The sequence below is a fragment of the Neolamprologus brichardi genome, chromosome 23 (genome assembly GCF_056152115.1).
Source record: "Neolamprologus brichardi isolate AB-2024 chromosome 23, ASM5615211v1, whole genome shotgun sequence".
NCBI lineage: Eukaryota > Metazoa > Chordata > Actinopteri > Cichliformes > Cichlidae > Neolamprologus > Neolamprologus brichardi.
In genome coordinates, this window is record NC_142125.1 from 12,546,834 (window position 1) to 12,574,373 (window position 27,540).

The 27,540-nt window shown below is 40.9% G+C and overlaps 1 protein-coding gene across 2 annotated transcripts; it reads left to right on the forward strand.

The window, feature by feature from the left end:
* On the forward strand, positions 1-27,481 carry gabrb3 (gamma-aminobutyric acid type A receptor subunit beta3). Of its 2 annotated transcripts, XM_087836888.1 has the most exons (10): positions 1-115; positions 195-286; positions 368-435; positions 12,286-12,506; positions 13,606-13,688; positions 14,280-14,417; positions 17,912-18,064; positions 22,658-22,902; positions 24,168-24,248; positions 25,144-27,481. In XM_087836888.1, the coding sequence occupies exons 1-10, from the start codon at positions 36-38 to the stop codon at positions 25,489-25,491; spliced, it is 1,509 nt and encodes a 502-aa protein (XP_087693014.1). In that variant the 5' UTR covers positions 1-35; the 3' UTR covers positions 25,492-27,481. The 2 variants fall into 2 exon arrangements, with proteins under 2 accessions (XP_087693014.1, XP_087693015.1); XM_087836889.1 differs by lacking the exon at positions 24,168-24,248.
* Positions 27,482-27,540: the final 59 nt, after the last annotated feature.

Consider the following 27,540-nt stretch of genomic DNA (forward strand, 5'->3'; position numbering starts at 1 on the left):
TGACTGCAGCTGTGCACCCAGACAGCACCCGAGGGATGTGGGGCAGCCAGGGAACAGGTCTGTTGGACGCCCTCTCTGTGCCGCTGGTCGTGGCCGTGATGTGCTGCGCCCAGAGGTGAGTGTGTCTGCGGGGTTAAAAGTCCTGGCGTCCGCTTTCAGGAAAACTCACCGGGGGGGTTATTCTCTTTTTTCAGCGTCAACGAACCGGGGAACATGTCTTTTGTCAAAGAGACAGTGGATAAACTGCTCAAAGGATATGATATCCGTCTTCGGCCAGACTTTGGAGGTATAACTATCACTGTTTCTTTGCTGTTTTATGTGACTGAATTGCTCATCCGTAGTTAACTTTATTTTGCTCTATTTTAAGGTCCACCGGTTGCTGTTGGCATGAGTATAGACGTGGCAAGTATAGACATGGTGTCAGAAGTCAACATGGTAAGTATAGCACACAAATCCTCCTTCAGATCTGAGCCATTTGTGGCTGTGTTTGACTTCCTTTTCTTAACCAATGAAAAGTAGCCCATGTCTCATTCTGAAGGTTTAAAGTTTTAACCATGGGGGAGAGATTTGTTTTGTTTGTTTGTTTCTTTTTTGCTTTTTATTGCATATAGGTTTACAAATGTAGATCACGTATTAGTTTATGTGAAGGTGGTTTAATTTGTCCCATAAAAATGTCCTTCTCTGCTTGTATACATGGTTGCCTTCCTGTTAATATGAAGTTCTTTCTCTCCACCATCCCCACCATGCTAGACGTCTCTCTCCAGTATTGCATTATCAAAGCAGCTAATTACCAGCCCTTTATAAAGCAAAAACGTATTGCCTGTTGTTGCAACTGTATTGCATAGAATGTGCAGTTCATCTGCTGAATTAGATTATAGCTAGTTGTGCTGTGTGGTTGCACATCCTGGGTCACTGGCTGTGTGCGTGTAGCAGTGATGCCTTAGTGGTCCTGTTAGAGTAAGGTCAGTAAGTTCTGTTACTGTGTCTTCTCCTTTTAAACAATGATGCAAATATAGTGAAGCTACTTGGTTGCAAGTGTGCGCCCGTGTCTGTGTGCATGTGTTGAGTACAGTTTATCACCTTTACGCCATCTATCAGGGCTCTAAACTGCTGACAGGGCTCGATGTCTGATCACATGCTACAGAGAGGAAAAAGCCCCTGACATGCTGTCCTGACAAGTCTGTGTGATGAAATGTATCCGTGGTGCATTTTAATGCATCTCCACACAGCAGCAGAGTGTGGCTCGCTGAGACATTTTTATTGTGGAAGTGAGTTAGTTTCAGTTTGTTGCGTTAAATAGAGTGGTTTCATCAAGAAAATGCAGAGCGAGGCTGTTTTACACTCACACACAGTGCACTGTTAGATTTTTACCAGGGATAAAACTTGGACTTTCTTAGTGTTGGATTTGGATTTTCATTGGAAATCAAGAGTGGCGAAGACAGACACAGTGCAGACACTTCTTATGCAATGCAATCTCTAAATCCCTATCATCATTGTTCACTTTAAACAAATGTCCACGAAGCTGCAACTTGCCTGAGAATCATCCTGTTTCTCAGACTCCATTGTAATCCAGTCATGGCTGCCTGTATACCAGCGGGAAAAAACTGCAAGCAGGAGCTGCTAATGGCTCATGCAACATATTTTTAATGGTGTACTAGTGGTTAGCTTAAATTTATCTGTTTTGAAAACTCCTCAAATATAATAATCAGTTTTATACACAGGAGAAATACTGCGCTTTGTTAAGCAGTGTCAGTGTTCTATACTGCAGATGAATAATACACCAGCCTAATAATGTATGCACCAGTTATTGTGGACATAAGCACAGCGTTTGGCTGCTTAGATGTAAGCCTTTGGTTGCACAGAAAAAGAGACAAACACATCATTTTTCAGTGTCATTAGCTCTGAAAATCTATGATCTGTTAACTGAATTTTAGCACTTAATGGGCCAAACATAATATCCGCATTAGAGACCACGCCTGCTTTTAACTTGAGAGTTTATGTCTGCCCGGACCATCCTGCATGAAAGCATTTAGCTTCTTCATATCAGACTGTCTGTGTTAGTAGCTGTAGGCATGCAGATGGGTTCAGAGTTATCTCCTCCTCAGGCTGGAGGAACTGGAAACCTCTAGAAAAGAAACAGTCCCAGTGGCACTTGTGTTAAAAATGTTCTGCTTGTGATAAAAAATGATGGGACACTGTCTCCACGAGGCATTAAAGAAACACTCACGTCTTTGAGTTGTGAGACAGACAAAAATATCCGCAAATTCTCAAAGGAACGTGCATCATTGAACCCACGGGAACACGGTCCTAAATCAAGCACATGTCATCCATTCAATGACATTTGAAACATTTGACTGCAGCTGTTGTGCTATCATCTGCATTGTGTGACTGTTTGCAACATGCCGTAGCTCTCACCATGCATGCAAAAACACTAATCAACACTGTGACACAAGTTATGTGCCACTGCTGGCTGTCTATAGCACTGGCATAATTCTGGTTACCGAAGATGCATTATTCTCCTGCTTTTTGTCGCTCCCTCGTTTTATGCTACATTGCTAGATGGCAGCCATTAAGGGTGAGACTTGTACAGGGTTCACACTTCACTTTTTGGCTCTTGTGATTGGATAGAGTGAATCACTGATGCCCTTGAAATATAGACACAGCATTGCAGTTCATCACACTGCTGGATTCAAACTTGAGATGTTAAAGTATATGTCTCAAGTTTGAGACATACAAAGAATGGATTGCTGAAGAAGCAGCCATGTCGCCTAACAGCGAGAAAGTTAAGTTTGAACCTGATCATCATCTGTTGGGACCTTTTTTGGTAGAGTTTGTATGGTCAAAAATATGGATGTGAGTGTAAATGATCCTCGTTGTGTCTGCGTTAGCCCTGTGATCGACTGACACAATGTCCAGAGTATATCCAGCTTCTCACCCAATGTAAGCTGAGATAGGCTCTGGTTCCACCACCTGATAACTTGTTAGGAAGATGGATGGATGGATGGATGGATGGACCAGCAGCCCAATGGGTCAGAGAACCTGCCTAAAAGATTGCAAAGGGATTAAAGTAATATCAAACAATTGCAAAGAGACACAAAATGCCCAGAAAATAAAAAGATAAAATCAGAAACGTAAAAAGACCACAAAGCTACTTTTAAAAAGGAATCACGGCAGCACTTTCTAAAGGTTAAGGAACTTTTGGGATGGGGGCTCGCAGTGCTCAATATCAGTCAGCTGCTATTTTTAAAAAACGTACAATTGAATTTTTGCCGTTCCACGTGAAGAAGAAATACTGCCATCGCATGACCATTAACAAACTCAAGGCCAAGTTAAGCATTTATGCAGGGGAAAACATACACCAATGCAGTGAAAAGGCCTTCGTTAAAAACTTTTAAAGGTAATCAGTTATGCATAGTAGTACTCTAGTATAGTAAAAAGAAGGATGATTTTGAAATGTAAATCATGCAAAGCTACTCTGGTGCAGGCTAAGAATAAAAATGTGAAACTGGAAATGAGCAAAAAAATTCCTTCTTAAAGTGCCATATACAATTAAGCAACACTCAGAGGAGCAGATACATTGAGCAGCAGTAGGTTTCTCCTGCTGCAGTGTCCTATAGCCTGACACGTGCAGGTTGTAAACAGACTGAGAGGCAATTTAATGTTACGTGCAGTTATTACATGGTAAATTTAAAGTATAACAAACTTTTGGAATCATTAGCTTATAAATTGATGAGCAGGACATCATGTTCAAACATACAGCCTGATTTCCACTGTTTTCCTGCACCTGTAGCAGCTTTAGTTTTACTCGCTTCTAGTCTTCTGGTGCCTCTTTTGCGTCTCTGTCAGCCTCTAAACAGCTCTAACCTCATTTCGAAAGCCTTTTGAGATGTTCTCTGAGCAATTTAATAAACTTAGGTGTTAAATATAGCCACACAAAGCCCATGCTATATTTTACAAGAGATTCAAGGCTGAAAAATATCTTCTTAGTGTCAGCTGAGCCCAAACAATGCATTTCCGACCAATCAGTAATGTAGGGGAACCTGTTAAGATGATGAAGTGACTCAAAAGCATTCAAAATCCTTGAAGCTTGTCAACTAATGCTTCAGCTAAATGCCTCACTGCCTGAAATGCATTATTATCGTGAGTGGTTGGTGATGGAAATTTGACATTTCCATAACAGCTGCCGTGTCACTCCAGCTTGAAACATGAAGCAAACACTAATGGCAGCCCGGCGAGTGGCGTGTCCAGAGCCTGCTCAGATCATGAAGGGCTTCTATTTTTTTCTGAGTGAAGAGGAAAACTGTCAGTCATCTATTATACCGCTTTGCTGAAGGAACACCCTGTGTGAATCCCTACTGAGCATTACCAAACCACAATGAAAGAAGCTTTTACTTTAGGCTATTTATGTGACTGCCAGTGTTGCTAATTGGTTACTTTAAAGGTGTGTTTGCTGTGTTATTTGGAGCAGCTCTTAATCTGCTTACAGGATCAGAGACTGCATTTAGTAAATCGGAGACCATCGGCAGTGCTGCGCTTAGAATAGTACTCTAAGAGAAGAAGAGTGTGAAAACCGACAGATTAAACCTGCAATGCAGTGCACGTCTATCTTCATGTGTTTCACCAAGGTGCTGTTAATGGCAGGGCTCTCTTTCCCTATCAATTGTACCGAGAAACCGGAAACTCATGTCTCTGTGAATTATCTGCAGTCTAGTAGCACCTATCGCACCCTGCTGTGATAATCAACAGATCAATGCCTTTTTGGGCAAAGCCAGCACAGTTGGATTGCTGCCGTTTTGGAAAGAAAATGATCAAGGAACAGGTGATTGGTTTTGGTGATCGCTCACGTCATCCATCTAAGCATTAGAAACAATACTGATGAAAAACTTTAGGGAACACTCATTGCAGCATAACACAAAGTCCATGAAAGTTCAGGGATATGAATCTGTCCAGTTAGAAAACAAAGTTTTGTGAGTCCATTTAATCTGTTTTGGTCCAAACCATTGTGACACCAGGTGTACTGGAGAAGTGACAACAAGGCCACCCCACTCGAAAAACAAAACCCTCTTTACTGACTGATTTTCTCTAGTTTATCTTTTTGGTTATTGTTCTTTGCTAATATGATGAAATGGTACCTGGACCCTATTCAAGTTGCATAAGTTTCCCAGCTCCTTCAGTAGGGCATCCATATGTGCCAACACAAGAAGGTTTGCTGTGTCTCCCAGCAGTCTAAAGAGTATGAAGGAGATACCAGGAGACACGCTATTATATAAGGAGAGCTAAACAGGTCGTAGAAGGGCATCAACCCAGCAGCAGGCCCAGTATCTGCTTCTTTATGAGAGGAACAAGAGATCACTTCAGAATGACCTCCAGCCGGCTACTCATGTGCATCTTTCCTACCAAACTATCAGAAGCAGACTCCGTGAGGGTGGCATGAGACCCCAAAGTTCTTTCGTGGGACATGTGCTCACAGACCAGCACAGTGCAGGTCAATTGGCATTAACCAGAGAACTCCAGAACTCACAGGTCCACCACCAGTACTTGTTGTCTTCGCAGATAAGAGCACATTCAAATTGAGCACATGTGTCAGCATGAAAGAGTCTGGAGACTCAGGCTAATATTATGCCTCCAATATCGTTTCTGAAAATGGTATGTGGTGTGATGATTGTACAATTAATATTTGTGAGGGAAAAGCTCAGACTTTAAGCTTGTTTCAGACAGATGATGAACTGAGGGGCTGCACTGAGGTACAGTATAAGAAAAAAAGGCATACAAAACTACTCTAGTAGAGTCCAAGAATAGAAAAACAGAGCTGGAAATGGACAATATAGTTCCACTTTAACTAGGATTTAAAAAAAAAAAAAGAGTGGCATAGACCAATAAGTGATGCTCAGAGGACCTAAAACAATGGCTAGCAATTAGTTTCTCCTGCCGCAGTGTCTTACACTCCGACACAGGCAGGTTATAGACACACGGCTGGCTCAAGCTCTTTTCTCTCTTAACTTTTAGGAATAGCTGGATGCTTATGGAGTCGATTAATGTAAGCTCATCCACCCGTTATAATGCTAATTCTGTGGCACAGATGGAACAGCGGAGGTGTGAATGGTGCAGTCCTCAACACACACTGGGTGACATGAGAAAGAGAGATGGAGGGTTTATTTCCCAGCAATGAATGAGCTAGCCACCTGTAATCTGTAATTATGGGATGGAGATCAGCTGAACAGGTACAGCTGTGTCAGTCATAACATCTGCTTTGTTCTTAATTTTTTTTTTTTTTTGTGTAGTTTTTGTTCCCTGTTTTTTATATGTGGAAAATGGTAGGCATTTTTAATGTGTCAAATTCTGATTTAAAAATCATGATAAAAAAAATTTGGTGACCTACAAAGACAAAAGTAGAACTCGCCATCTTTCCCTCTGAGAAGGAGTGGAGAGCAGAAAGGTGCTGGCAGCTTTCAAACAGCCAGAGTCACACGAGGCTTTGGCCCGTTATAGACTGTGTGGGCGAGCTGCAGAGCTTGTTGTCTAGGAGATGAGATTATTAATATTTTTCTGACTTTCCTCTATTTTTAGAGGGAAATTAAGATTACTCTGTGTCCACTTCAGTTCTGTCATTATTTTTAATATAGCCTCCTCCGCGCGGCGTCTCACTGCACACAAGTGCACTCCAGGAACAACCTTTAGAGCTATCACTCCTTCATGTGAAGAGCTCTTACACTTTGCAGAAAAGCACCTGTGCGTGCACAGCGGGTCCTCCGACCAGTGCAGTCACACATTTGTTCGGTATCCTCCGCATGAGTCAGCTGGAAAATGAATTCATCATGTCCTAAAACTCCCATCCTTTTTGACACTTTAACATTATCCACCTTCTGCCTGAAGGAAGTGTTACCCTTACAAAACAGATGTTCTCCCAGATTTATATTGAAGGGCTTAGTTAATAAGTCAGCTATAAAACATCGTAAAAAACCTCAGGTCACTCAGAAGGTAAGAAGAACTCAGCAGCAAATACTAAGGTAGTTCTCTTTAGTTTCACACTGTGCTGCATTCAGTGGAATATAAAGGCCGTTTTTGCCACTCTAACTGGACGCTTTGAATAAAAATAGAACTTCAAGGGCTTTTTGGGAGCGTAATTCTAGGTTAAACTAAATGAGAGTCAGTTTGAAGCATCGAAAAGACCAAGATCACCCAAGTTTGGGGTTTTTTTGTTTTGTTTTTTTTACTTTAAGGTCTCATAAATGTTTTAATCACTGAGTTTCACAGTGTGTGAAGAGCTCTTTAAATTTCTTTTCATTTAAAATGGCTCATAGTTAACCGCAGAACCAACAGAAGACACTGTGTAATTCCTCTTTTTTAATTTTGCTAATAGAGCATGAATCTCTGTCTGTGTGTCTGTCTGTTCTTCCAAAAACCATTCATCAGATCAACTTCAGACTTGGCGGTTTTATTGTTTGGGACCTGAGTGTGTGCAGTGCATTTTTGGAAGCCTGTCTGCCAGTCAGCGATGGCAGCATGTTGCCTCCATTGCTGGGCATTACCATTCGAGGCAAATGAATGCTGCACCAGTGGTTTTATGAAAACGTGTGAGTGGGTTGAGACGTAGCTTCATGCACTGTGGTCGTGGTCTTTGTGTTGTCATTATTGTTTCCCTGCCTTTGCTTCCCTCCGTCCCGTCCATGTGCTGTATGCTTCTGTGATCCCTTGTGTTTCGCTCTCTTCTTGTTTGAGTTTATGTCTTATTTTGCTTCCTGTTTTATTTTGATAGATCCTTTTCTCATGATTCCTGCCTGGATTTTACTTCCTGCTTTTATAAATTCCTACAGATTTTATTTTTCATTTGTGATCCCAGCACGATGAAGCGATCACATGTATAAAACTTCACCATTTGTTTTCAGCTGCAATTGCACATTACTGTGGAAAAATCATTTTATGCTGCCTGGCCAGCATCAAAAGGCAGTTAAACGTAAAGCTAAATCTGGTGGGAAGTCACTAATACCCTATTTCTGCTGTATGCTCAGATCACTTTCATAATATGTCGATGTTGTTGTGCTCTGTTGTGTTTTATTTACACAACGTACATAAAACACATTGTGTGATTTAATACATTTCAGGCTCTTTGTCATGTTTGTTGCCTTTAATTGTCTATTATTGACGTTTTGGAGATGTATGTTGGGATGATCCATTATGTTTTTAGGCCTTAATGTGTCTACACATTCACCAAAGACACTTAAATGACTTAAAGCATGGTTATATCTCCCCTCCACAAAAGCAGCTATTTAACAGCTTTTCTTTCATAATGTAATAGTACGAGATTTTTGACAGCACAACGAATAAATCATTTATTGAACGGCTTGTTTGCTACAGCGTGGGAGGATACAGAGGATGAAACTATTAAATGGATAGTTTGTAAAACACATCTAGCACACTTTGGAAACCTACTGGGAACACCTAACTGTCTCATGGAGTGATGAAAAGCCCCCCGATTGCACGGGGCGAGATTCTCAGACTGCCATTCCTGCACTCCCAGCAGACATCCTGGTGTTAGGATGACGTAGACGATGTTTGACTGGCACACATTAACCGTGTCTGAGTTTGAGACTGCGATCGCTCCGAGCCAAAAATGACACAACAGTCTCAACCTCCCACCGGGCCTCATTTACTCACTGGTGCTGAGAACAAGCACCTTTATGTCTCTTGTGGTCTACGTGATATCTGACAGCAAACAATAGCACCCTTCAAACCCAAACCAACGTGACAAGCATTGCAGGTATTTTAAGCATTTTATCATGAGTTGAGTCATCGTATGACGCCAACATTTTGAAAACCTCCGTAGAATGATCTTTGAGAACTTTTTGAGAACTTTTGCTGGTAGATTCTGTCAGTGACAAAGTGTTTGGCATATTATGACCTCAGTGGTGTAGAGTAAGGTACTGCTGCAGTATTGCTGAGTCGTAATTCTGTATTGTCCTTTAAGCTGATTGAGTCTTATGATTTAGTAGAGTAGCTTATGATTGACTGTTTCTTGCAAATAGAAGGTTTGAATAGCAGGTGGGTGGGGCTTATGTGTTTGTAGCCATAACCTTAAAGTACAGCATTTGCGTCCATTCCCAGAGGTATATGCTTACAGGGAGCCCACTTGTGAGATTTTCAACCACTGGACACGTGATCTGTGCAGTTGTGCAAAATCCCAGCTGCACAGTGACTTATGTGGATGATGTTGGGCATCATTTGAATGCTGATTGGTTGATTAGTTGACCAGGAAGTGAATTCACCTGGAAAGGGAGAAGCGCAAAAAAGATTTTTTTTTTTTTAAATAAAATAACAGCAATGAAAGTAGCAACAGTGGCTGTAGTGGACACTTTTCAGTGCCTTTAACTGTCTTTGTATGTTAGAACTTTTTCCATAGATGCTTGGTGGCCCAACAGCAAAAGCAGGAGTAGCCTATGGAGACCGGTTGTACCACAAATTTTAGATACTTCCCCCATCTGACAATAGATTCTCTCTGCAGTGGACGGCAGTCCAAGCTGCCAGTGGACTGCCCACCATAATGGAACGATGAGTAGACAGGTGGATCTCTTCAGAGCAGTTTGAGGTCTGAACTCACGGAGATTACTTTCACATTCACTTGCTTAGTACGAGCATCCACCAGGAAAAGCATGACAGGCTTACTTTAACTGCTTTCATCTTAACTCTGATAAGATTCTGCACTTCCAATAGCTGATTAGCTTTTTCCTGCTGCACAACCACTCATTCATTTAGCCATATTACTCATGTACAGCGTGGCCATTGAATAAAGATTTTTTTTACTATCTGATGACAACTGCCAGAGCTCCCTCCACCCCCCCAACAACCTCTGTTAACGATCTGTTATTAGTGGACATAAGTGCCTCTGATAGAACTGGGAAATGTATTTATCAAAGTTCTTTTTGTTTGATAAAGATAAATATGAGTAAAGTTGCATTAGAATTTAACAATTTAATTGTAAAACCATTTCACAATATTGATCTTATACTAGTGAGTCTTCAGATTAAAATATAAATTATGTTATGACTTGTTCAACTTTAATTATATGCCCATTTTTAGCAACAAAAGAATGGCCAGCAAAGTTTTTACCAAGTGGAAGATAAAGATAAAAATTTCTTTGGTATCTGGAACGTGATCGTCCAAAAAGAAATTATCTACTGAAACTATTTCGTTCCTCAGACGTGTAAAGTCTTAAACTGCTCGCGGTGTTTGATTCTGTTTTTAAGGGAGGTCTAATTAATGAGGAGCTCTGTCTCACATCCTGTTTGGATGGCTTCCACAGGCAAATCTGAGCCTGGAGTTTAAGAGCTTAAACAGTCGCTACTTTGTACAAAGAGTGGGCAACATTTCCCTCCAGAGGGCCTGACTGACACCGATGAAGGAAGACAAGGGTCACATGTTTAATAAAAAAAATCAAAACTTATGCTGCAATGAAAACATTGCCAGCATAAAGGAAATACGTAAATGGTACATAATCATGTACCATTACATTGTGACCACATGCCGTGCAGCCAGAAAGCACAGTCCTCATGCATTGATTAATCCAATTACAATCAGATTTCTAACCTTGAATTTAACTAGTTGTTGCATGTATTGTGGCACATTATTATCTTTTTCATTAATTAAACATTATATATGTAATATGTAAACATAACCTTTGATGATAATCTTTAAAGGAGACAAAGTACAACTAGTTAAACACTGGTGGTGTTTCACATTTGGAAGGCCTACCAGCCTGTAACAGTGTACAAAGTCTTTTTGCTCCAAACAAGTGAATTGTGACATGATCTGGCATCTGGGTCTCTTTCTTGAGTTTTCATTGGACAAGAGTTGACTACGCTGCCCTCCAGTGTGGCTGTTTGACTGTACACAAACTGAAAAGCCTCTGTGGGGTATTAGCCGAGGCCTAGAATAGATCCCTGAGGGAGCCTGCAGGTTACACTGGGTGCTGGGAGCTCGAGGGCGTACAGTACAGCATGTACAGCGAGAGTGATGTGGTATGAATTTGTTTCTGAGCTGCTTGTTTAAAGTAGTCAAGGATAGCTGTGAGATCTGAAGATCTCAAAGAGACTAAAATAGCTGTGGTCCAGACATGGAGGGAGCGTGTTGGTAGAGGGGCACCATCGCTGTAGTAGAAGAGCTGTTGTGTAAAGCTGATTCACCCATCCCACAGCTCTGCTGCTTGTGGGAGGAAGCATAATGAGGGCATCTTCTGTTTGCAAGGGGGTGAAAGAGAATTGGGAGGGTGAAGGCATCTCAGAAAATAAAACAGTCAATTCGCAAGCCAGGGATTTTCTGAAATCTAACTCACCACAGTTCACTACAGAACCTACACCCAGAACCTGACGAGTTAAAAATGTTTCCTGTACGGCAAACAAATGAAAAAGCCTCACACAGTCACAGTAACGACTGTGCAGCTCTTTGAAATGAATATCTATTCTGATTATACACACACACACACACTGAATTATTCATTGGAATCCATGCTGCATTATAATATACTGTCAAATCACATACACAAAACAAGCTTATTATTTGTCAGTCCTCCAAAACCCAGGTATCTCTTTGCACTTTGTATACAAAGTAAAAAAAGATGCAGTTCTTTCATCTGTTGCGATCAGATCAGCAGTTTATAACGTGACACCACAAAGACCATCCTAAGCAATAATTAGTTCAGCGTAGAGAGAGAAAATACCACCGAGCGTGGTCAACTTTTTGTTTATTTCCTGTTTTATTTATTCAGGAGAACATAAGTCAGCAGAACAAAGCAAAGCGAGCTAGTAAAGAGCTCCATTAAAGGGCTGAAAAAGCTTTTGTGTTTGATGGATTAACTCGTGGAGCTAGCTGCAAATGAATGCTCACTAAATTATGGATGCCTTTGTATGTATAGCTGGTAATATGCAATGCTATCTAAAAAAAAAAGTGGTCAGTACTAAGCTGAAACACGGTGTTGACACGGCTTGTAGTAATGGAAATCTATAGTTTGAGGGCTTGTGTCAGTCTTGTGCAGAGAGAACAGCTGAGAAGGGTTTCTTTTTAAGGGAGGTCCTGAAATACGATCACCCAGAGCAGACTGACAGTTCTATAAATATCGTTTTTGTGACCAAAAAATCGGTCCAGACCTGCGGGCTGCACAAATCAAGCGCTAAACTTGAAATCCTTTTTAGAAATCCTGGCTACAGTTTGGATGGTGTTTGCCTCCTGTTATGTATGCTATCCACTTCTCTGACTTAGCATAGCTACATGACCGTGCTCTTTTACATTTCACAGGACTACACGCTGACTATGTACTTCCAGCAGTATTGGAGAGATAAGAGGCTGGCTTATGCAGGGATCCCTCTCAACCTGACACTAGACAACAGAGTAGCAGACCAGCTCTGGGTCCCAGACACCTATTTTCTCAATGACAAGAAGTCCTTTGTGCATGGTGTCACAGTAAAGAACCGGATGATTCGACTTCACCCGGATGGCACTGTTCTCTACGGCCTCAGGTAAGAACTGCTGTTTAGCTTGACCTTTCAGGGTAGGCTTGTATTCTTTATTCATCAGTTTATACGAGCTTCAGTTTTCTTCCCGTCTTGAAAAACATGTCTCTGTAAGGCCAACATTTAAAGTGGGGCTCCTCAATTGAGGAGAGGCTGGATTTTCAAGTGCAGTAATTCCACCAGATTCTGGGTGTTTTTAACCAAATATTATTTGCAACGGGCCTTTATTTCAGCCACTGTTGAAAAAGGAAAACTGTTGTTTTAACCACAGGAATTTATATTAGCCGGTCAAGTTCTGTTCTCAGCTCTTTGGAGAGTAGCAGTATGACTCCAGCACAGAGCAGAGCTGCATCAGTGACAGCAGATATGACGTTAAGTCACAAACAGCATGAAAAGAAGCAGCTGTGGCTGGTTGTGCAGTGGCTTGCACATGCACCGTATAAGAGATTGGGGATTTGTAGGATTTCAGTGGCTGAACCACTGAGATCAGCTCATATGCTGGGATCAATTTCTTCATGCTGATTCTGTCATGTTTCTAATAATATAAGAATTTGTCAGTTATTTCACATAAGTAACATATTGGCTGTGGACAAAGACTTAGAGGTCATTTTTCTTGTTAATATTCATACATGATAGGCTTCCTCTCATAATATACATAATACTCTCTGCAATTAATTACCAATCCATCTCCGGTGCTTATTGGCTGCATCTGGCTTTTACACCATCGCATAGCTCTCCAAACTGCCCAAGATTCATGAAGTGGCAAAAAGCTTTATTTGTTTTGTTGAAGCAATTTAAGCTGCATTTCAACACAATTTAATGCTAATGCAGGAAGTCGCATCTCATAACTGCTGTCATACGTTTGTGTGGACTAACTCAGAATTGGATTCTCAGTGTAAATGTGCAAGTCTGAAGAGTCTGGAAATGAGAGTGGAAGTAATTGGCAGGAAGTTTGTTTTTCTTCCTTTAATCAATTAATAATAAAAAATGGATGCCATTTGCATCTTCCTCAGATGGAACGCATTTCTCCTAACCATCCTCTGCTCTAACAGCTGTCCTGAATCTAAAACGAGGTCACCTCTCTTTTGTTCCTGTTTTGACTCAGAATCACGACGACGGCGGCCTGCATGATGGATCTGAGGCGATACCCGCTGGACGAGCAGAATTGCACTCTGGAAATTGAGAGTTGTAAGTTTAAGCCCTGCATCTTGTGCTTTGTAAAGAAATACAGCAGACAGCCCGACTTTTTTCATCACTTAAAAATATGAACAGCGCCGTAATTCTCATAAAAAATGTTCAGTCATCGGGTGGAGACAAAAACTGCACAGGCTGCTGAATTGCTCTGGATTTATTAATCTGTCATATCCCAGTGAGATTGCTCGCTGCACCCTCTCCAGTTAAACGACTTCGTCTGCACGGAGAGGTTCTGAGCTGAGCAGACAGTGATTTCCATAGTGGAGCACCGTAATGATTAGTCCAGCTTCATCAGTCTAGATGACGTGTTCGGCTGTCCGTGCTGCCATAAAACTGTTGGCGGTCATGGATCTCATGCATTTGGTATCAGCCTGTCTGTCTGCACTGACACACATCCCCATGAAGATTCACATCTCATGCAATCAGCACTTACAGGATCTGTGTGATTCATGAGACTTACTCTAAATCAGTTACAGCTACCGGGCGTCCTGATTTCTCTTAAGGATATAAAAATACTTCCAGTGAAATGAGACAGATTCACTTTTCCGCTGTTAAGGACACATCATGTGACTTCTTTTCTTGCAGATGGTTACACAACAGATGATATAGAGTTTTACTGGAAAGGAGGAGAAACTGCTGTGACCGGGGTAAAACGCATTGAGCTCCCTCAGTTCTCCATAGTGGACTACAAACTGGTTTCCAGGAATGTAGTCTTCTCCACAGGCAAGTTATGGCACTCACATTTTTAATGTTTCTTCTTGAATCCATGAAAGAACATTTTAGAGGGTGCATGCTCGCGTTCAGATCTGTTGTCCCTGATTATAGTGTTAAATAACCTCAGTGAAAATAGCTTATAACTGAGATAAAAACACCTTGCCTTGTATTAAGAGTTTGGCACAACGTGTGCTCAGCAAACAATGTAAAAGCAGCACGTCTCACACACCTCCATCAAGATGCATTCAGATGCATTCTTGCACTTCATCCAATAATCAGTGATCCCAGATTAAAACAGAAGAATAAGACTTTAAAACATGTGCAGCGTCACAGATGAATCTGTCACCTGAACTGCAGAGATGTAAGACTCTGCCGAGGTTGTGTTCTGTTACCTGTCGTCAATCTTGAGACGTCCCAGTATATTAATTCATGACTGGCTGTTTTTACGGTACATTCTATAAAACTGCTGCCTTAAAACTAGATGGAGCTGCACGCTGCTGCAGAAGGACTGCTTGCTTCCTCCCATAGGTGGAAGTGGCCGTTTGCAGGTTCTGGACGCCTCATGTACTAAAAGTTCTGCTGCCTACTAAACACATACCTGTTTAAAATAATCCTCCGGTTTGTAACTCAGGCTGAAGACACACAGAGTGCAGGTTGAGAATTTGGAACTAAACTAAGTCTGACATGAGAATGTCTGCAATCTCCCATGATGCATTTGATTGCACTTAGACAAGAACCTGGACTGTCTATTTAGTTCAAACATGCCTGTAAAGGTACAGTGGGTGAAGGGTCTTAGTGCTACTAATGGGCCTAAAAAAGTAGAAAATAACCTGCTTTTTGTGGTGTTGACTCACTTTTCTTTTTATGTATCTGAGCCGAGTCAGGATGATAAACTGTCCTTCATGCAATGACCAGATCTGTTAAACTTTATATTCCCATTGCTTGAAATTAAGAGATGCACTGAGCTTCCTTAAGTGCAATATTTGCATCATACCTCCATTTTGTTCTTGATGCTGTTGATAAAGAATGGGGGCTGTTGCATACAGCAAAATAATGCATTCATGAGGCAGAGTGCTGGCAGCATGAATTATTCTCCTATAATACAACAACAACTCAGAGGCATCAAAACAGTGATTATCCTCACTGCTGAATTAATGACATGTAGGATGGCTACTGTCCGAGCGTTTCTATACAGATAATGTAGAGAAACCTATTAGAGCTCATTAGGATCACTGTCACATTCTGATACAATAAACTCTAATAAATGGAGTGTCTGCAGATGCTTTTAACTTCTTCTCAACATCCTCTCATTGTGTGTGTGTGCCTGTGTGTGCGCGCGCGTGTGTGTGTTTTAAATTCTCATTATCTGTACATATACACTGTGTGTTTGTGTACAAATACTTTTTTTTATCTCTGTCTAGGTTTTGAGATATTTAAAAATTAATATACATATAACCTTTTAAGAATGTGCACACATATTGACACATAACTTTTACCCCTCAGCCGTAAAAGGCTGATGGGGTATTGTTGTGGGGGACATGGACCAATAGGTTTGTGAATGCAATAACTTGAGAACGTGGCAATGTAGGATTTTCAAATAGGTGCATGTACTAAAAATCTTGGATAAGTCTGAATCTCAGTGATGACCTCAAGGTCAGAGGTTATGTTTTCTGAAAATCTTGTGATCGGGATCACTTGAGAACAAGGCGATGTAGAATTTTGAAATCGATACCAGAGGTGTGTGTGTCTTGATGCATGCTCAGTTATCCAGATAAATTCCCCAACTCCCTGTGAATGGTACTCACGGCCATTAATCAGTTGTCATTGATCAATGGTCTTAAATCAGTGCTTGTTGATTGATCGTCATGACAATTTACATATTAATGATCTAGAAACTGACTTCACAGCCCGTTGTTCGTCAGTGGTGCTAGTTCAGTCATTATGCAAATATACTGTTTATAAGGTGTGGGAAACCTGCAGTCAGCTGAGACCGAAGAAGTCACTTGGATGAGTGACGAAATGTTTCTCCTGCTGAAAATGCAACGTCCAGATGAACAGAATCAACTTTTTGGCATAAGTCTGTCTACTAGGAGCCTTTACATTTACAAAGTTTTGTGCACATTCTCAGATACTTATTTTGTTATAAAACTAAACAGAATCAATCGTGGCGAGAAAAGTATCCTGGTATCAAAATGAAGGGAAAAAAGGAGACTTTATTTTAAGCAGCCATGGTGATATGCGCCTTGAGAGTTTACCCAGAATGCACTTTTTGTCGCTTACTCCATGAATTACTGGAAATGTATCAAACATCCAAGGTCACCAATACTTGTCTCGGTCCCTCTACATCGAGGACACCAAACTTTTGTAGTTTCTTTAAACTATGACAGATCCCAAAATATCGATGCTCACAGTTGGTTATAGGACAAAATCATACTGAACAGCAGCAAAAGATTTTGTCTTCATGTAGAATTGCAGTTTTTAACAGCTTAAATGTGTTGTTCAACCCTGAAAATGTGGATATGTCCGAGTACTTATGAAGTTTGGAGGGCTCAAAAATGCTGGGAGAAATAACAAATTAAAAAGCTCCAAACTTCAACCCACCCCATCCCCCTGAAGCGTCTGTAACTCTGAAAATATTTATGGTGTGAAGGTAACATTTTGTGTGGCTTCGTTAAATATACTGACGCTACTGTACAATAAATGAGCAGACTGTGAGGAGGTTTACTTGAAACCTCTTAGATGTGACTGATTTCATATTCTTATTTCTCATTTTTGCATATTTTTCACACTGAAATGTTTCAGATTATCAAAAAAAAAGAATATTAGTCAAAAATAAGCAGACAGAAAACGTAGTTAATGAATGGCAGCTATTAGGTTTAAGGGCCACTTAGTTTTTACTTGGTGCAGGTAGGTTTAGATAGCTTTTGTTCCCTTAATCTTTGTCTAAGATTAAGGGAACAAACTAAGAAACTGAGTACTTTATATTTAAATATACATTCATAGGGACTTGTAAATAATGACAACTACTTTTACTCATGAACAGTTTTCATCGATTCTGATATTATATGAAATTCTTAATGGAAACATGCAAATTATTCTCTAATAAGTCCTTTTTCACTCATGCACTGCAACCCTGAGATTTTCATGATACTACCTGGTTGAGCTGTATGTGAAAACCTAAATGTCTAAGTTGGAGCAGATATTAAATGTCTTTAATTTGCCAGATCCCAAGTATAAAGTCTAAGGGTTGGTATATTTTTTCCTGCTTGTAACGTTCCTGAGCAAGTGGGCTTCACGTGTCCTGTCTCCGGCACCCTTTTCCCCAAAGTTTTGTTTGTTTGCATCATGCGAGAATGTGGACAGTGTCTCGTTTCTGCCTGCAGTTCACGTGTAAATACAGTTGATGAGCTCATCACCACAGAAACCAAATCAAAGGGGAAGGCATCCCCATGTTTCTCCTGAATTATAGAGGCCTGATTTTTACCTGATGTGTTGTCCTGCAGGTGCCTACCCTCGACTGTCTCTGAGCTTCAAGCTGAAGCGAAACATCGGATACTTCATCCTGCAGACGTACATGCCCTCCATCCTCATCACCATCTTGTCCTGGGTGTCGTTCTGGATAAATTATGACGCCTCAGCTGCCAGAGTTGCATTAGGTATGATTTTTCCAATGCAGTGAGTTGACCTCTGGACTGTAGTTTAATCTACACGCACTCTGTGTTTTCTAAGACTTGTGAACAGTGACCAGCTCTGTGCCAAAGCCGGAAACCAGAAAGTAACACTAAACTGTGATATTATCAAAGTGGCGATTCTGTAAGTAGAGGATGGATTTGTGACTGGTTACTTACAGTTATTTTACATCAACATTATGCATTCAGTATCCATCTGTCTGACTTATAAATGTGTCAAATGTAGGACCAGATGAATCTTGACCGCGAAAATATTGAAAGAATTGGCTTGTGTGGGAATGAAAAATTGGTTTGTTTAAAGAATATTTATGTAAAAGAAAGCATTCACAAAGATTCTGTAGTAGCACTAACAAAGAAGAATAGTCCTGGTGAGGCATTATGCATTCAAAACTAAACTGGTGAGTTCCTCCCACGTGTCACATTTGAACAGATAAACAACAGATTCAAGAAGAACAAATAATCACAGCTGTGCGTTTCCTTCAGTCTGTTTGAAGCCTCTGCATTGTGGTGTAATAGGAGACTCAACTGGATCTCAAGACTCACACTTTCCACTGGCTTCTAGGGCTGAAACCATTCACCGTTGTATAACACCATACCTCCCTAACTGCATTGATCGCTGCTAGAATATTTGCCTTAATGGAAATCCTCAATCAGCTTTGGTGCACTCTCAGTCAAGTCCGCGTAAGGAAGAGCACATTAACGTACCAATAATAAAATCTCACTTGAGCATATGCTGTGATTAGATGAATGTAGTACATCTTAGGAAGTCTGGTGGGAAGCTGGATTTGGAAGCCCCTGTGCTGGCTCAGACCTCGTCATTTAACGCACGAGTCGGCTCACTCCGCCGTAACGCCTCCTCGTTGAGAAGACTGCTGTCTGGGACGCTGTCAGATCAATGCAAGTTAGAAAGCATCCCTACTCCTGTGCTTTACAAAATCAATCAGCGGTGATTCATTACAGGTCTCCATTCTCTTTGGTGGGTGGTGTGAATATCCTGAGCAAAACCAAATTAGCTGGGCTACTTAACAGGCTTCATACATGAGGAGCGGAAAAACATGTCTGAAGCGTATGGAGTTTTATGAGTCATTCAGAAAGGTGTAATAAAATATATATACTTTTAATGCAAAAAAAATATGCACATCCCAGAAGGATATACACATTTTAAAAAAAAATAATTCTCAAACAGTCCAGACCATTTGAAAAATGGTTAAAAAAAAATCATATTGTGCATGGTTGGATCTTAACAAGGTTCCAAGTAGAGCTTCAACATGCAACAAGAAGAAATGGGAGTGAAACAAAAAAAAATTGAGCATGCAATTTATTGAAAACAACGCTTAAACTGAAACAGGCTGTTTTACAGCTGATTAAATGTTTAGGACCACACCTCCGAAAAAAACCCGTAAACCCCCCAAAACAGAATTCAAAGTTCCAAACAGGATCTCAGTAATGAGTAGCTCCACCGTTACTGTTGACCACTTCAAAAATCTGTTGCGGCATGCTTGATGTGAGCGTTTCCACAAAGTGAGTGGAAACATTTCTGGAAGTGGTGAAGACGGCCGCACGAAGGACATCTACTGTCTGGAACTCCATTGTCCATTTTTGTAAACTTCTCCATCCCTAAAGGTTCTTAATGGGATTTAGATCTGAGGGCGTTGTGTACTGTTGAAAAGCCCAGGCGTTACCACACAGACAATGACCCTCACTCATTAGGGATGCTCTCTTCAACATCTGGACATAGCCAGTGGCCATTTGACGCCCCTGCACCTCTTGAAGCTCCACTGAAAGAAAAAGCACCCCAGACCATTATGGCGCCCCCTCCACTGTGGCACGTAAAAAACATCTCAGGTGGGATCTCCCTTTCATACCAGTTACGTTGGAAACCATCAGGACCATCAAGGTTACGTTTTTTCTCATCAGACAATAAAACTTTCTTCCACCTTTCGATGTCCCATGTTTGATGCTCTCTTGCAAAGTCCAAATGGTCAGTTCTGTGGCGTTTAAGGAGATGAGGCCTTTGAAGACGTATTTTGTTTTTGAAGCCCTTCAGTCTCAGATGCCGTTTGATGGTTATGGGGCTGCAGTCGACACCAGTAACGGCCTTAATTTGGGTTGAGGATTGTCCAGTGCTTAACGGACAGCCAATTAGATCCTCTGGCTCAGTGCTGATGAAATTTTGACTTTTTGTTCCATCACCCTCAGGATCATTTAAGCCAGTGGTTCCCAAACTTTTTTTGCTGGGCCCCCCTTGTTTTACAAGAAAAATGTTCGCGCCCCCCCTCGCGCGCACGCACGCACGAACACATCCTCCAACCACACACACCCATATTTTGCTCCATTGCGGTTTATTTCACACCTCAAACATTTAGTAAACAATTAAGCAAATACAAGTAATCTGCAATAAATTACAGGTAGTAAGAAAATAAACTACTAAGTCTTTTACGCTGCGTCCACACCTACAGGGGTGTTTTTGAAAACGCAGCTGTTTCGTCCACACGTAAACGGCGTTTCGAATCACCGAGAACGGAGATTTTTTAAAACTCCTTTTTTGCGTTTACTGGATGAGGAATACAGAGTTCCTCATGCAATGTCAAAGGTATGTGCCTTTTTTCACGTCACGCTGTGCGCCACGTTATTGTTTACATGAGATGAATTGCAGAATGGCAGATAGAGACGAAATACTGTTAATCTGACTATCTGCAGGTTTTACAAGCAGTTACTGTCCCTCCATTTAGAAAGGCAGAGGCATCACGGTGTAATTATTTTACATGTAGTTGTTTTTTTCTTTGTAATAATATTCAACATTACTATCAATACATTTTTCAAAAAATCCCTCTGCAAAATGGGTTCAAAAACATAAACAACTGTTGGATGCTGTTTGTCCGTTATTTGAACCGGGGAACAAATTGTGGCAGGATCAGCCTGATATTATTTGTATCCAGCTGTAACTTTACTGTATAAAGAGCTAACATTTCCAAAATGTCAGGAGTAGTTAGTCATTACAACAAGTGTTTGTGAACTAAAAATCACGAAAGTGGGATCCTGTTTGTCCGTGATTTAAACAGCCCAGTGCTGCTCCCGACAAAAGGAAAACCAATCCTGCAGGGAGACCTACCTCTGCACTTGTGCAGGTGAAGCCAAAGGGCAGACATGCTTCACCATATTTTCTAGTCTTTGGCTTAGAATGAAGTTGGTTTGGAAACATATTCAGCGATGCTTCATCTCCTGCTTTGCCTTTGTGTGGGCGCCCTGCTAGCAGTGTCCAAGCGTTGTTGTTTTTGGTTTTTTTCCCTTTTCATGACGCGCCCCCCCTGCAATGGCTCTGCGCCCCCCCTAGGGGGCGGGCCCCACACTTTGGGAACGTCTGATTTAAGCAATTCCAAATGACTGTCTTACTGTGTCCTACCTCAGCAGCGATGCCGCACTGCCAGAGACCCTACTTATGCAGTTCAACAACCCGACCATGTTCAAAAAAGGAAACATTTTCTTGCCTTTGTGAACAGAACATCATGACTGTGTTACTACATGTCAGAAAATGACAATGAATCCACATTTTTGCACAGATTTGGCTTTTTAAAGGCATGTGGTGCTAAACTTTTGATCAACTGTAAAACAGCATGTTGCAGTTGAAGCGTTGTTTTCAATAAATTGCATGCTCAAAAAGATGTTGTGTCTCACTCCCATTTCTTCTTGTTGCATGTTGAAGCTCTACTTGGAACCTTGTTAAGATCCAAACATGCAAAATATGACTTTTTGCCATTTTTCAAGGGATCTTAAACGTTTGATCGGGTCTGTATTAGCCAGTTTTCTTGGATTTAACACCAGAACTAGAGCTCAGTTGAGCAAACACAGGATTTTAAAATCATCTGTTCAAATTACACTCCTGTTTTGCCACATTTTATAGTTTATTAGGGGCAGATGCCATCTTGAGGAGTCCAGTGATATTTTTTTTTCACCATTACTTTCCTACCCCTGTGACATGAACAATAGTGTACAGCAAGTGTTATCATCTTGTATGATTATCACTTCTTATTTTGTCCATCTACTTTTACCTGCTGTGTTCTCAGGGACAGCACTGCGCAGTATTTCAAGGGGTTTGTTGAGTAACCATCTCCTCTGAGCTCTCAGAGTGTTCAGAATCTTGCTCGTCCCTTTGTTATGCAGAAATCGATGCCATGTACCCACTGGCGCTCTTGACTCCCCCACACACTCCATACAGTGCAACATTTTTTGTTTTAATTATGTAAGCCTGAATCGACAGAAATAGACACACCGTCCAGGTCGGTGAGCCTTCATGGAGACACAGAAACAACACAGGAGCATTACTGTAGATGGCGCAAACTACTGAGAGAGTTTACAGTGTGTTTGTTGAGTCTGTTTGCTTGTCATGTGAGTTGTAATTCATCCAAGTTCAGAATATTCAGCATCACCCAAACAGACGACTTTTAGCTTTTCAGAAAACAAAAAATTGGGTTCACGGTATTCTTCTGGATATGGTCATTTTAGAGATCGATTCTCAGCCCTCCTTTAGTACTGTGGAAACAGATTTTTTTTTTCTTCCAGGGATCACCACTGTGCTGACCATGACAACCATCAACACCCATTTGAGGGAGACGTTGCCCAAAATCCCCTACGTCAAAGCCATAGACATGTACCTGATGGGCTGCTTCGTGTTCGTCTTCCTGGCTCTGCTGGAATATGCCTTCGTCAACTACATCTTCTTTGGCCGAGGTCCTCAGATGCAGAAAAAGCTGGCCGAAAGGGCGCAGAAGGCAAATAATGACCGCAGTAAATTTGACAGGCCCAAGGTGAGAATTATTTCCAAACATCAAGAAGGTTCATAAAAAACAACTGCAGTGTTTCTTTTAACAAGCGAGGCTGAAATTTAACAACTTTTAGTGCTTATAGCTGTTAAATCAACCATGTGGAGCAATTCTCCTTGGACATCACACAAATATACACGAATTAGCCGTTACATTAAAACCGCTGCTGGGAAATGTCACCATGCAGCATTGTTACAATAATGATAATGAACATTATTGCAGTAATTCATCTGTAGTCATTATGTTTTGGCTTTTCGGTGCCGAGATGCAGCGTTATCGTGGTTCAGGTTGGTTTTTTTTTGTGGATTCCATTTCAAGCAGTGATTTATTTAAGTAGGCGTCATCACTCACATCATCTGAAAGTTACCTATTTAACTGTGTGGGAGTATCTCTAGCTGCTAACTGCAATAAGAAGACCAGTCGTACAGCAGTTTGTGTGAAAAGAATCCGAATTCTGTCTTGATCTTTGACTCCAGTAAACATTTTTACAGTCTTAATTCTCAGGTCAAGTATTCCTTGAAACTCTGTATTCGAACTGGAACATGTAGAGGATTAATCAGGGTGTGCTTTAGGATGTGTCTGCCTTGTTACTGATTGGTCACAAACCAGTGGCCATGCGTTCAGATCCACCCCTAGCAGTACTGTAGGGGTGGATCCCTACAGATTCCCACCTGAACATTGAGAGTCTTTTGTGCACATTTAGCTTTAACATATTTAATGAAACCATATATCTCATACTATGAATGTATTCAGACTTTAAGCTCCTCAGAGATTTTACACCATTTTCCTCATAATTTCATTAATTCAGACATTTTCACCCAAATCAGCTCTAAGAGTCACAGTACAAAGCCAAAACCTCAGCTTTAGTAGAAACAAGCACTGGGGTTGATAACTCAAAAACTGCATTCTGGCTTAACACCATGGCTTTCAATAGTCTGTGGAATTTCTGGCTGATCAGAACAATTTACACCATGAAAGATCTCCTTTTTTCCTACATTTGATGCCAGGATGATCGTCAAATCAAGGATAACGATGAGCCGATTCTGAGGGATAAGATGGGAGACAGTGATTTTTAATGTGACTGGATCAATACATCCTACAGATGTTTTTTTTTTTTAATTAATCATCAGTCACAGCTTTAACCAGTCCACACTGCGTGACTTTCTGACTCCTGACTCCGATGTTCTGTGAGCATCTTAGGTGACCGAATCTCAGACAAAAGGGTTTGTGTTTGTCTTTTTCCTGGCTAGTCCTTTCTGGAAGGAGGCAATTGCAAGTCTTCGTCTCTTAAACTGTCCAATCAGGTACAAGGGCGTCGTCACTCACGACGGGTGAGTGTCTGTCACTGCCTGTTGTGTTACATCTGTGAAACCTCTGGCTGAAACTTTGCTGCTGCAGTGCAAAGTTTGACCTCATTTAACAAAGTAACACGTCATCACAACCATTTCTCTAAACATCTCACCGTACGAGTACATTCTGCTTAGCCCGCCTTTCCCACTGTCGTATTTTTGCCCTTTTTTAATGTCTTTATATGTCTGTGTTGCTAACATGCTATCCAGTAAGTGCAATCAAACCATTCCATCATTAATGTCATTAGGTGAATACCTATAGAAAACATGAAAAATCATGAGTTACATTTTAAATCAGTTTACAGGATTTAGCAGTCAGGCGTATCCTTGTTGTCCTGTGGTCTATTTGACCATGAATCATGTAGAAATATTTCTTTTTTTGGTTAAGAATTGTATGAGGACTGGAGAGAGTTTTTATCCACTCTCTGCAGTTTGTTAAAAGAGTCCGTGTAACACAGACCTGAGCTCATTTTTAGACACAGTGTATGTCAGGTCCGAGGTTGATCTGTAAAACCACAGCCAAAAAAACAAGACAAATATTCACTTTTTCACCTCCTCTCATGCCTTGTGGTCACCTTTTTATATCTGTGTTCCTCCTGTGCCTCAACTGGTCTGAATGATATATCTGTTTTTGTGCGGGAATCAATAGTTGTCACTACATTAGTATTAAAGCCAGCCAGTCCAACCTTGAGCTGATTTGTGAGAAGACGTTTAATTTTGGGACAGAAAAACCTGCCTTTGAAGGTCGCTCTGGTTCCCAGGCTGTAAACTGTCAGCCTGCGAGAGGAGACCGACCCCGGGGAACCGATGCGTGCTGCACATGTGTCGTCAGTCGCTGTAGCCTGTTTTAAACATCGCTGCTGTTTGTCGGTCCTAGGTCGACTCCCAGGGGAACATTTTGCTGACAACCTTGGAGATCCACAACGAGGTGGGAGGGAACGAGATAACAACCAGTCTGAGCGAGACCCACAACTCGTCCTCCATGGTCTTCGACAACTCAGCTATCCAGTACAGAAAGCCAAGCGGGTCACGCGAGTCGGTCCGCCACAGCCTGGACAGGAACGCACATCTTAAGAAAACCCGTCTACAAAGACGGTCCTCGCAGCTCAAAATCAAAATCCCAGACCTCACTGATGTGAATGCCATCGACAGATGGTCACGGATTATATTCCCCTCTGCCTTCTCCCTCTTCAACCTCATCTACTGGCTTTATTATGTTCATTAATGCACAGTGTTTTTTTTTAAGCCCATGTGATTCTGGTTTATGACTGAGAGAAGCCTTGTGTGGCCGACCCGACACGGTAACGTCCTGAACGCTTTTTTAACATGATACGTGCAGAAAGAATCATGCACAGCCACAAGGATTTACCTGCAGAACATGCATCTTACAAAGACTTGCATGTGAAGTCAGCCCTGTGATCACCTGCGACTCTATCACACAAACTGAAACACACTTTTGCAGCACTGCATCTCCAAAAGATGATTTAAGTTGGTTTCGATGAGCTGCTGAAACCTTCCCCTATAATTTCAGTATAACATGTGGCCACACTATTAAATTTGATCGTAAAGGTTTGTAGTATTATGACAGCGCTAGCCTTCCTTATATCTGCACATGGACAAAGGCGGACCTGTAAGATCCCATGCACCCAGACTAAACAGATTTTGCCCAGGCGGGAAATTATTTGGTATGAAATCAGCCATAAAGGAATAGTTGTGATATTTTGGGAAATGTGATATTACAAAAGCCAAGTTGAGATAAAAATGACATTAAAACAATAAGGCTGCATCCAGTTTTGTTATTTTTCACGATGCCCTTTGTTTGTCGTATTATATACATCCAGCATACCCCTTTTCCTTACAATTGTGCACTTTTGTTTCTCCCAAAATGCCAAAGCTCGTTAAGTGTTTAGTTCCAGTTGCTTCAAGACGATAGAAACAGAGTCTGTGGTCAACAAGCTCAATCTATAAGTTGTACCAAGGTTACAGGAGCTGGACCGTGTGTTGTTGTCCCTGTGCCGTGTGTTCAAATGTTCCGTAGACTTGAGATCATTTGGTTTCAGTTCAAATTGTATTTAAATTTAATGGAAATACTACTTTCTTAAAAAGTTCAGTAGGTTTTTACTGATCCTACTGACCAAAATCTTTGTTAGCATTTCTGCTAATCAAATAGTTTAATGCTATGCTCATTTCTATCCTGTAAGTTCTTGTTGATGATGGAAAGTAACTATAACACGTTACTCTATGATATCAAAACAGAGCCATGTCTTTGCAGTCAGTAACAATAATGACCTTCCTGACACAACATGTAGTATTTCTGTAAAAGTAGAGTTAGGATTATCGCATGTCATTGATGATGACTCAGAAAGTTGAGTATAAATACCAATATCCAATCAACTTAGCTTAATTTTCAGAACCCAATTTTAAACAACAGGAATAGAACCAGTACTGCATTTTAGAAATAACTTTATTCTCTCATTTAGTGCCATGAATGAAAGATTTTTAAAAGGTTGGAAGAGCTAGCCCTAATCGTATTTCTGATGCTAACACATCATGCCACTTCAACCACTGCAATAAAATTGTCATTTTAACATTTTTGTGTGAACAAATTAGGTCATGAGTGATGTTTTGTGTTACTCTGTGGGCTTTTGAGGCTAGTACATGGATTATTTTCATATTTGTTCAAAGCAATGCTAGCAATTTACCGCTAAGCTAGGCTAATCCTCTAAAGAAAATGCAAAAATAAAAGGACTTCCCAAAATATCAAACTATTTTATCAACGTGTGCATTTACACATTTTCAAAATGCCATATTTCCGACAAAAACTGGAGAGATTGTGTGACCTTAGTACAAAGGTTTCCAGGCTTTTGTAGTGAATTTTTTATCGAGGAATGTATTAGAACAGTTTACATCGTCCCACTATTTTTGTCACGTTGCTTTCTGTTGATTTTGTGAAACACGTACATAATACAGCACAATCCATAACTTCCTTGTTTGTTTCAGACTGCATGTTGTACTGAGGACTGAGTCGTGGCTGCAGATCCCGACCCTCTGGGGATTTGATGTACATACTGTAACTGTGCACATTTTCTCTCAGCTCACAGTAATTACATGGCTATGTTGTCAACGGTGTTTTGCTCAGTGATTTCTGGCCTCGCTGTTCTGTTTTTGTTAGTCTTTACACAAACTTATCATTTCCTTTTTGTGACAGTAAATATAAAAACACAATATCAGTTCGTTATCATTTCCATTCTTTCCTAAAGGTAGAGCATGTGAA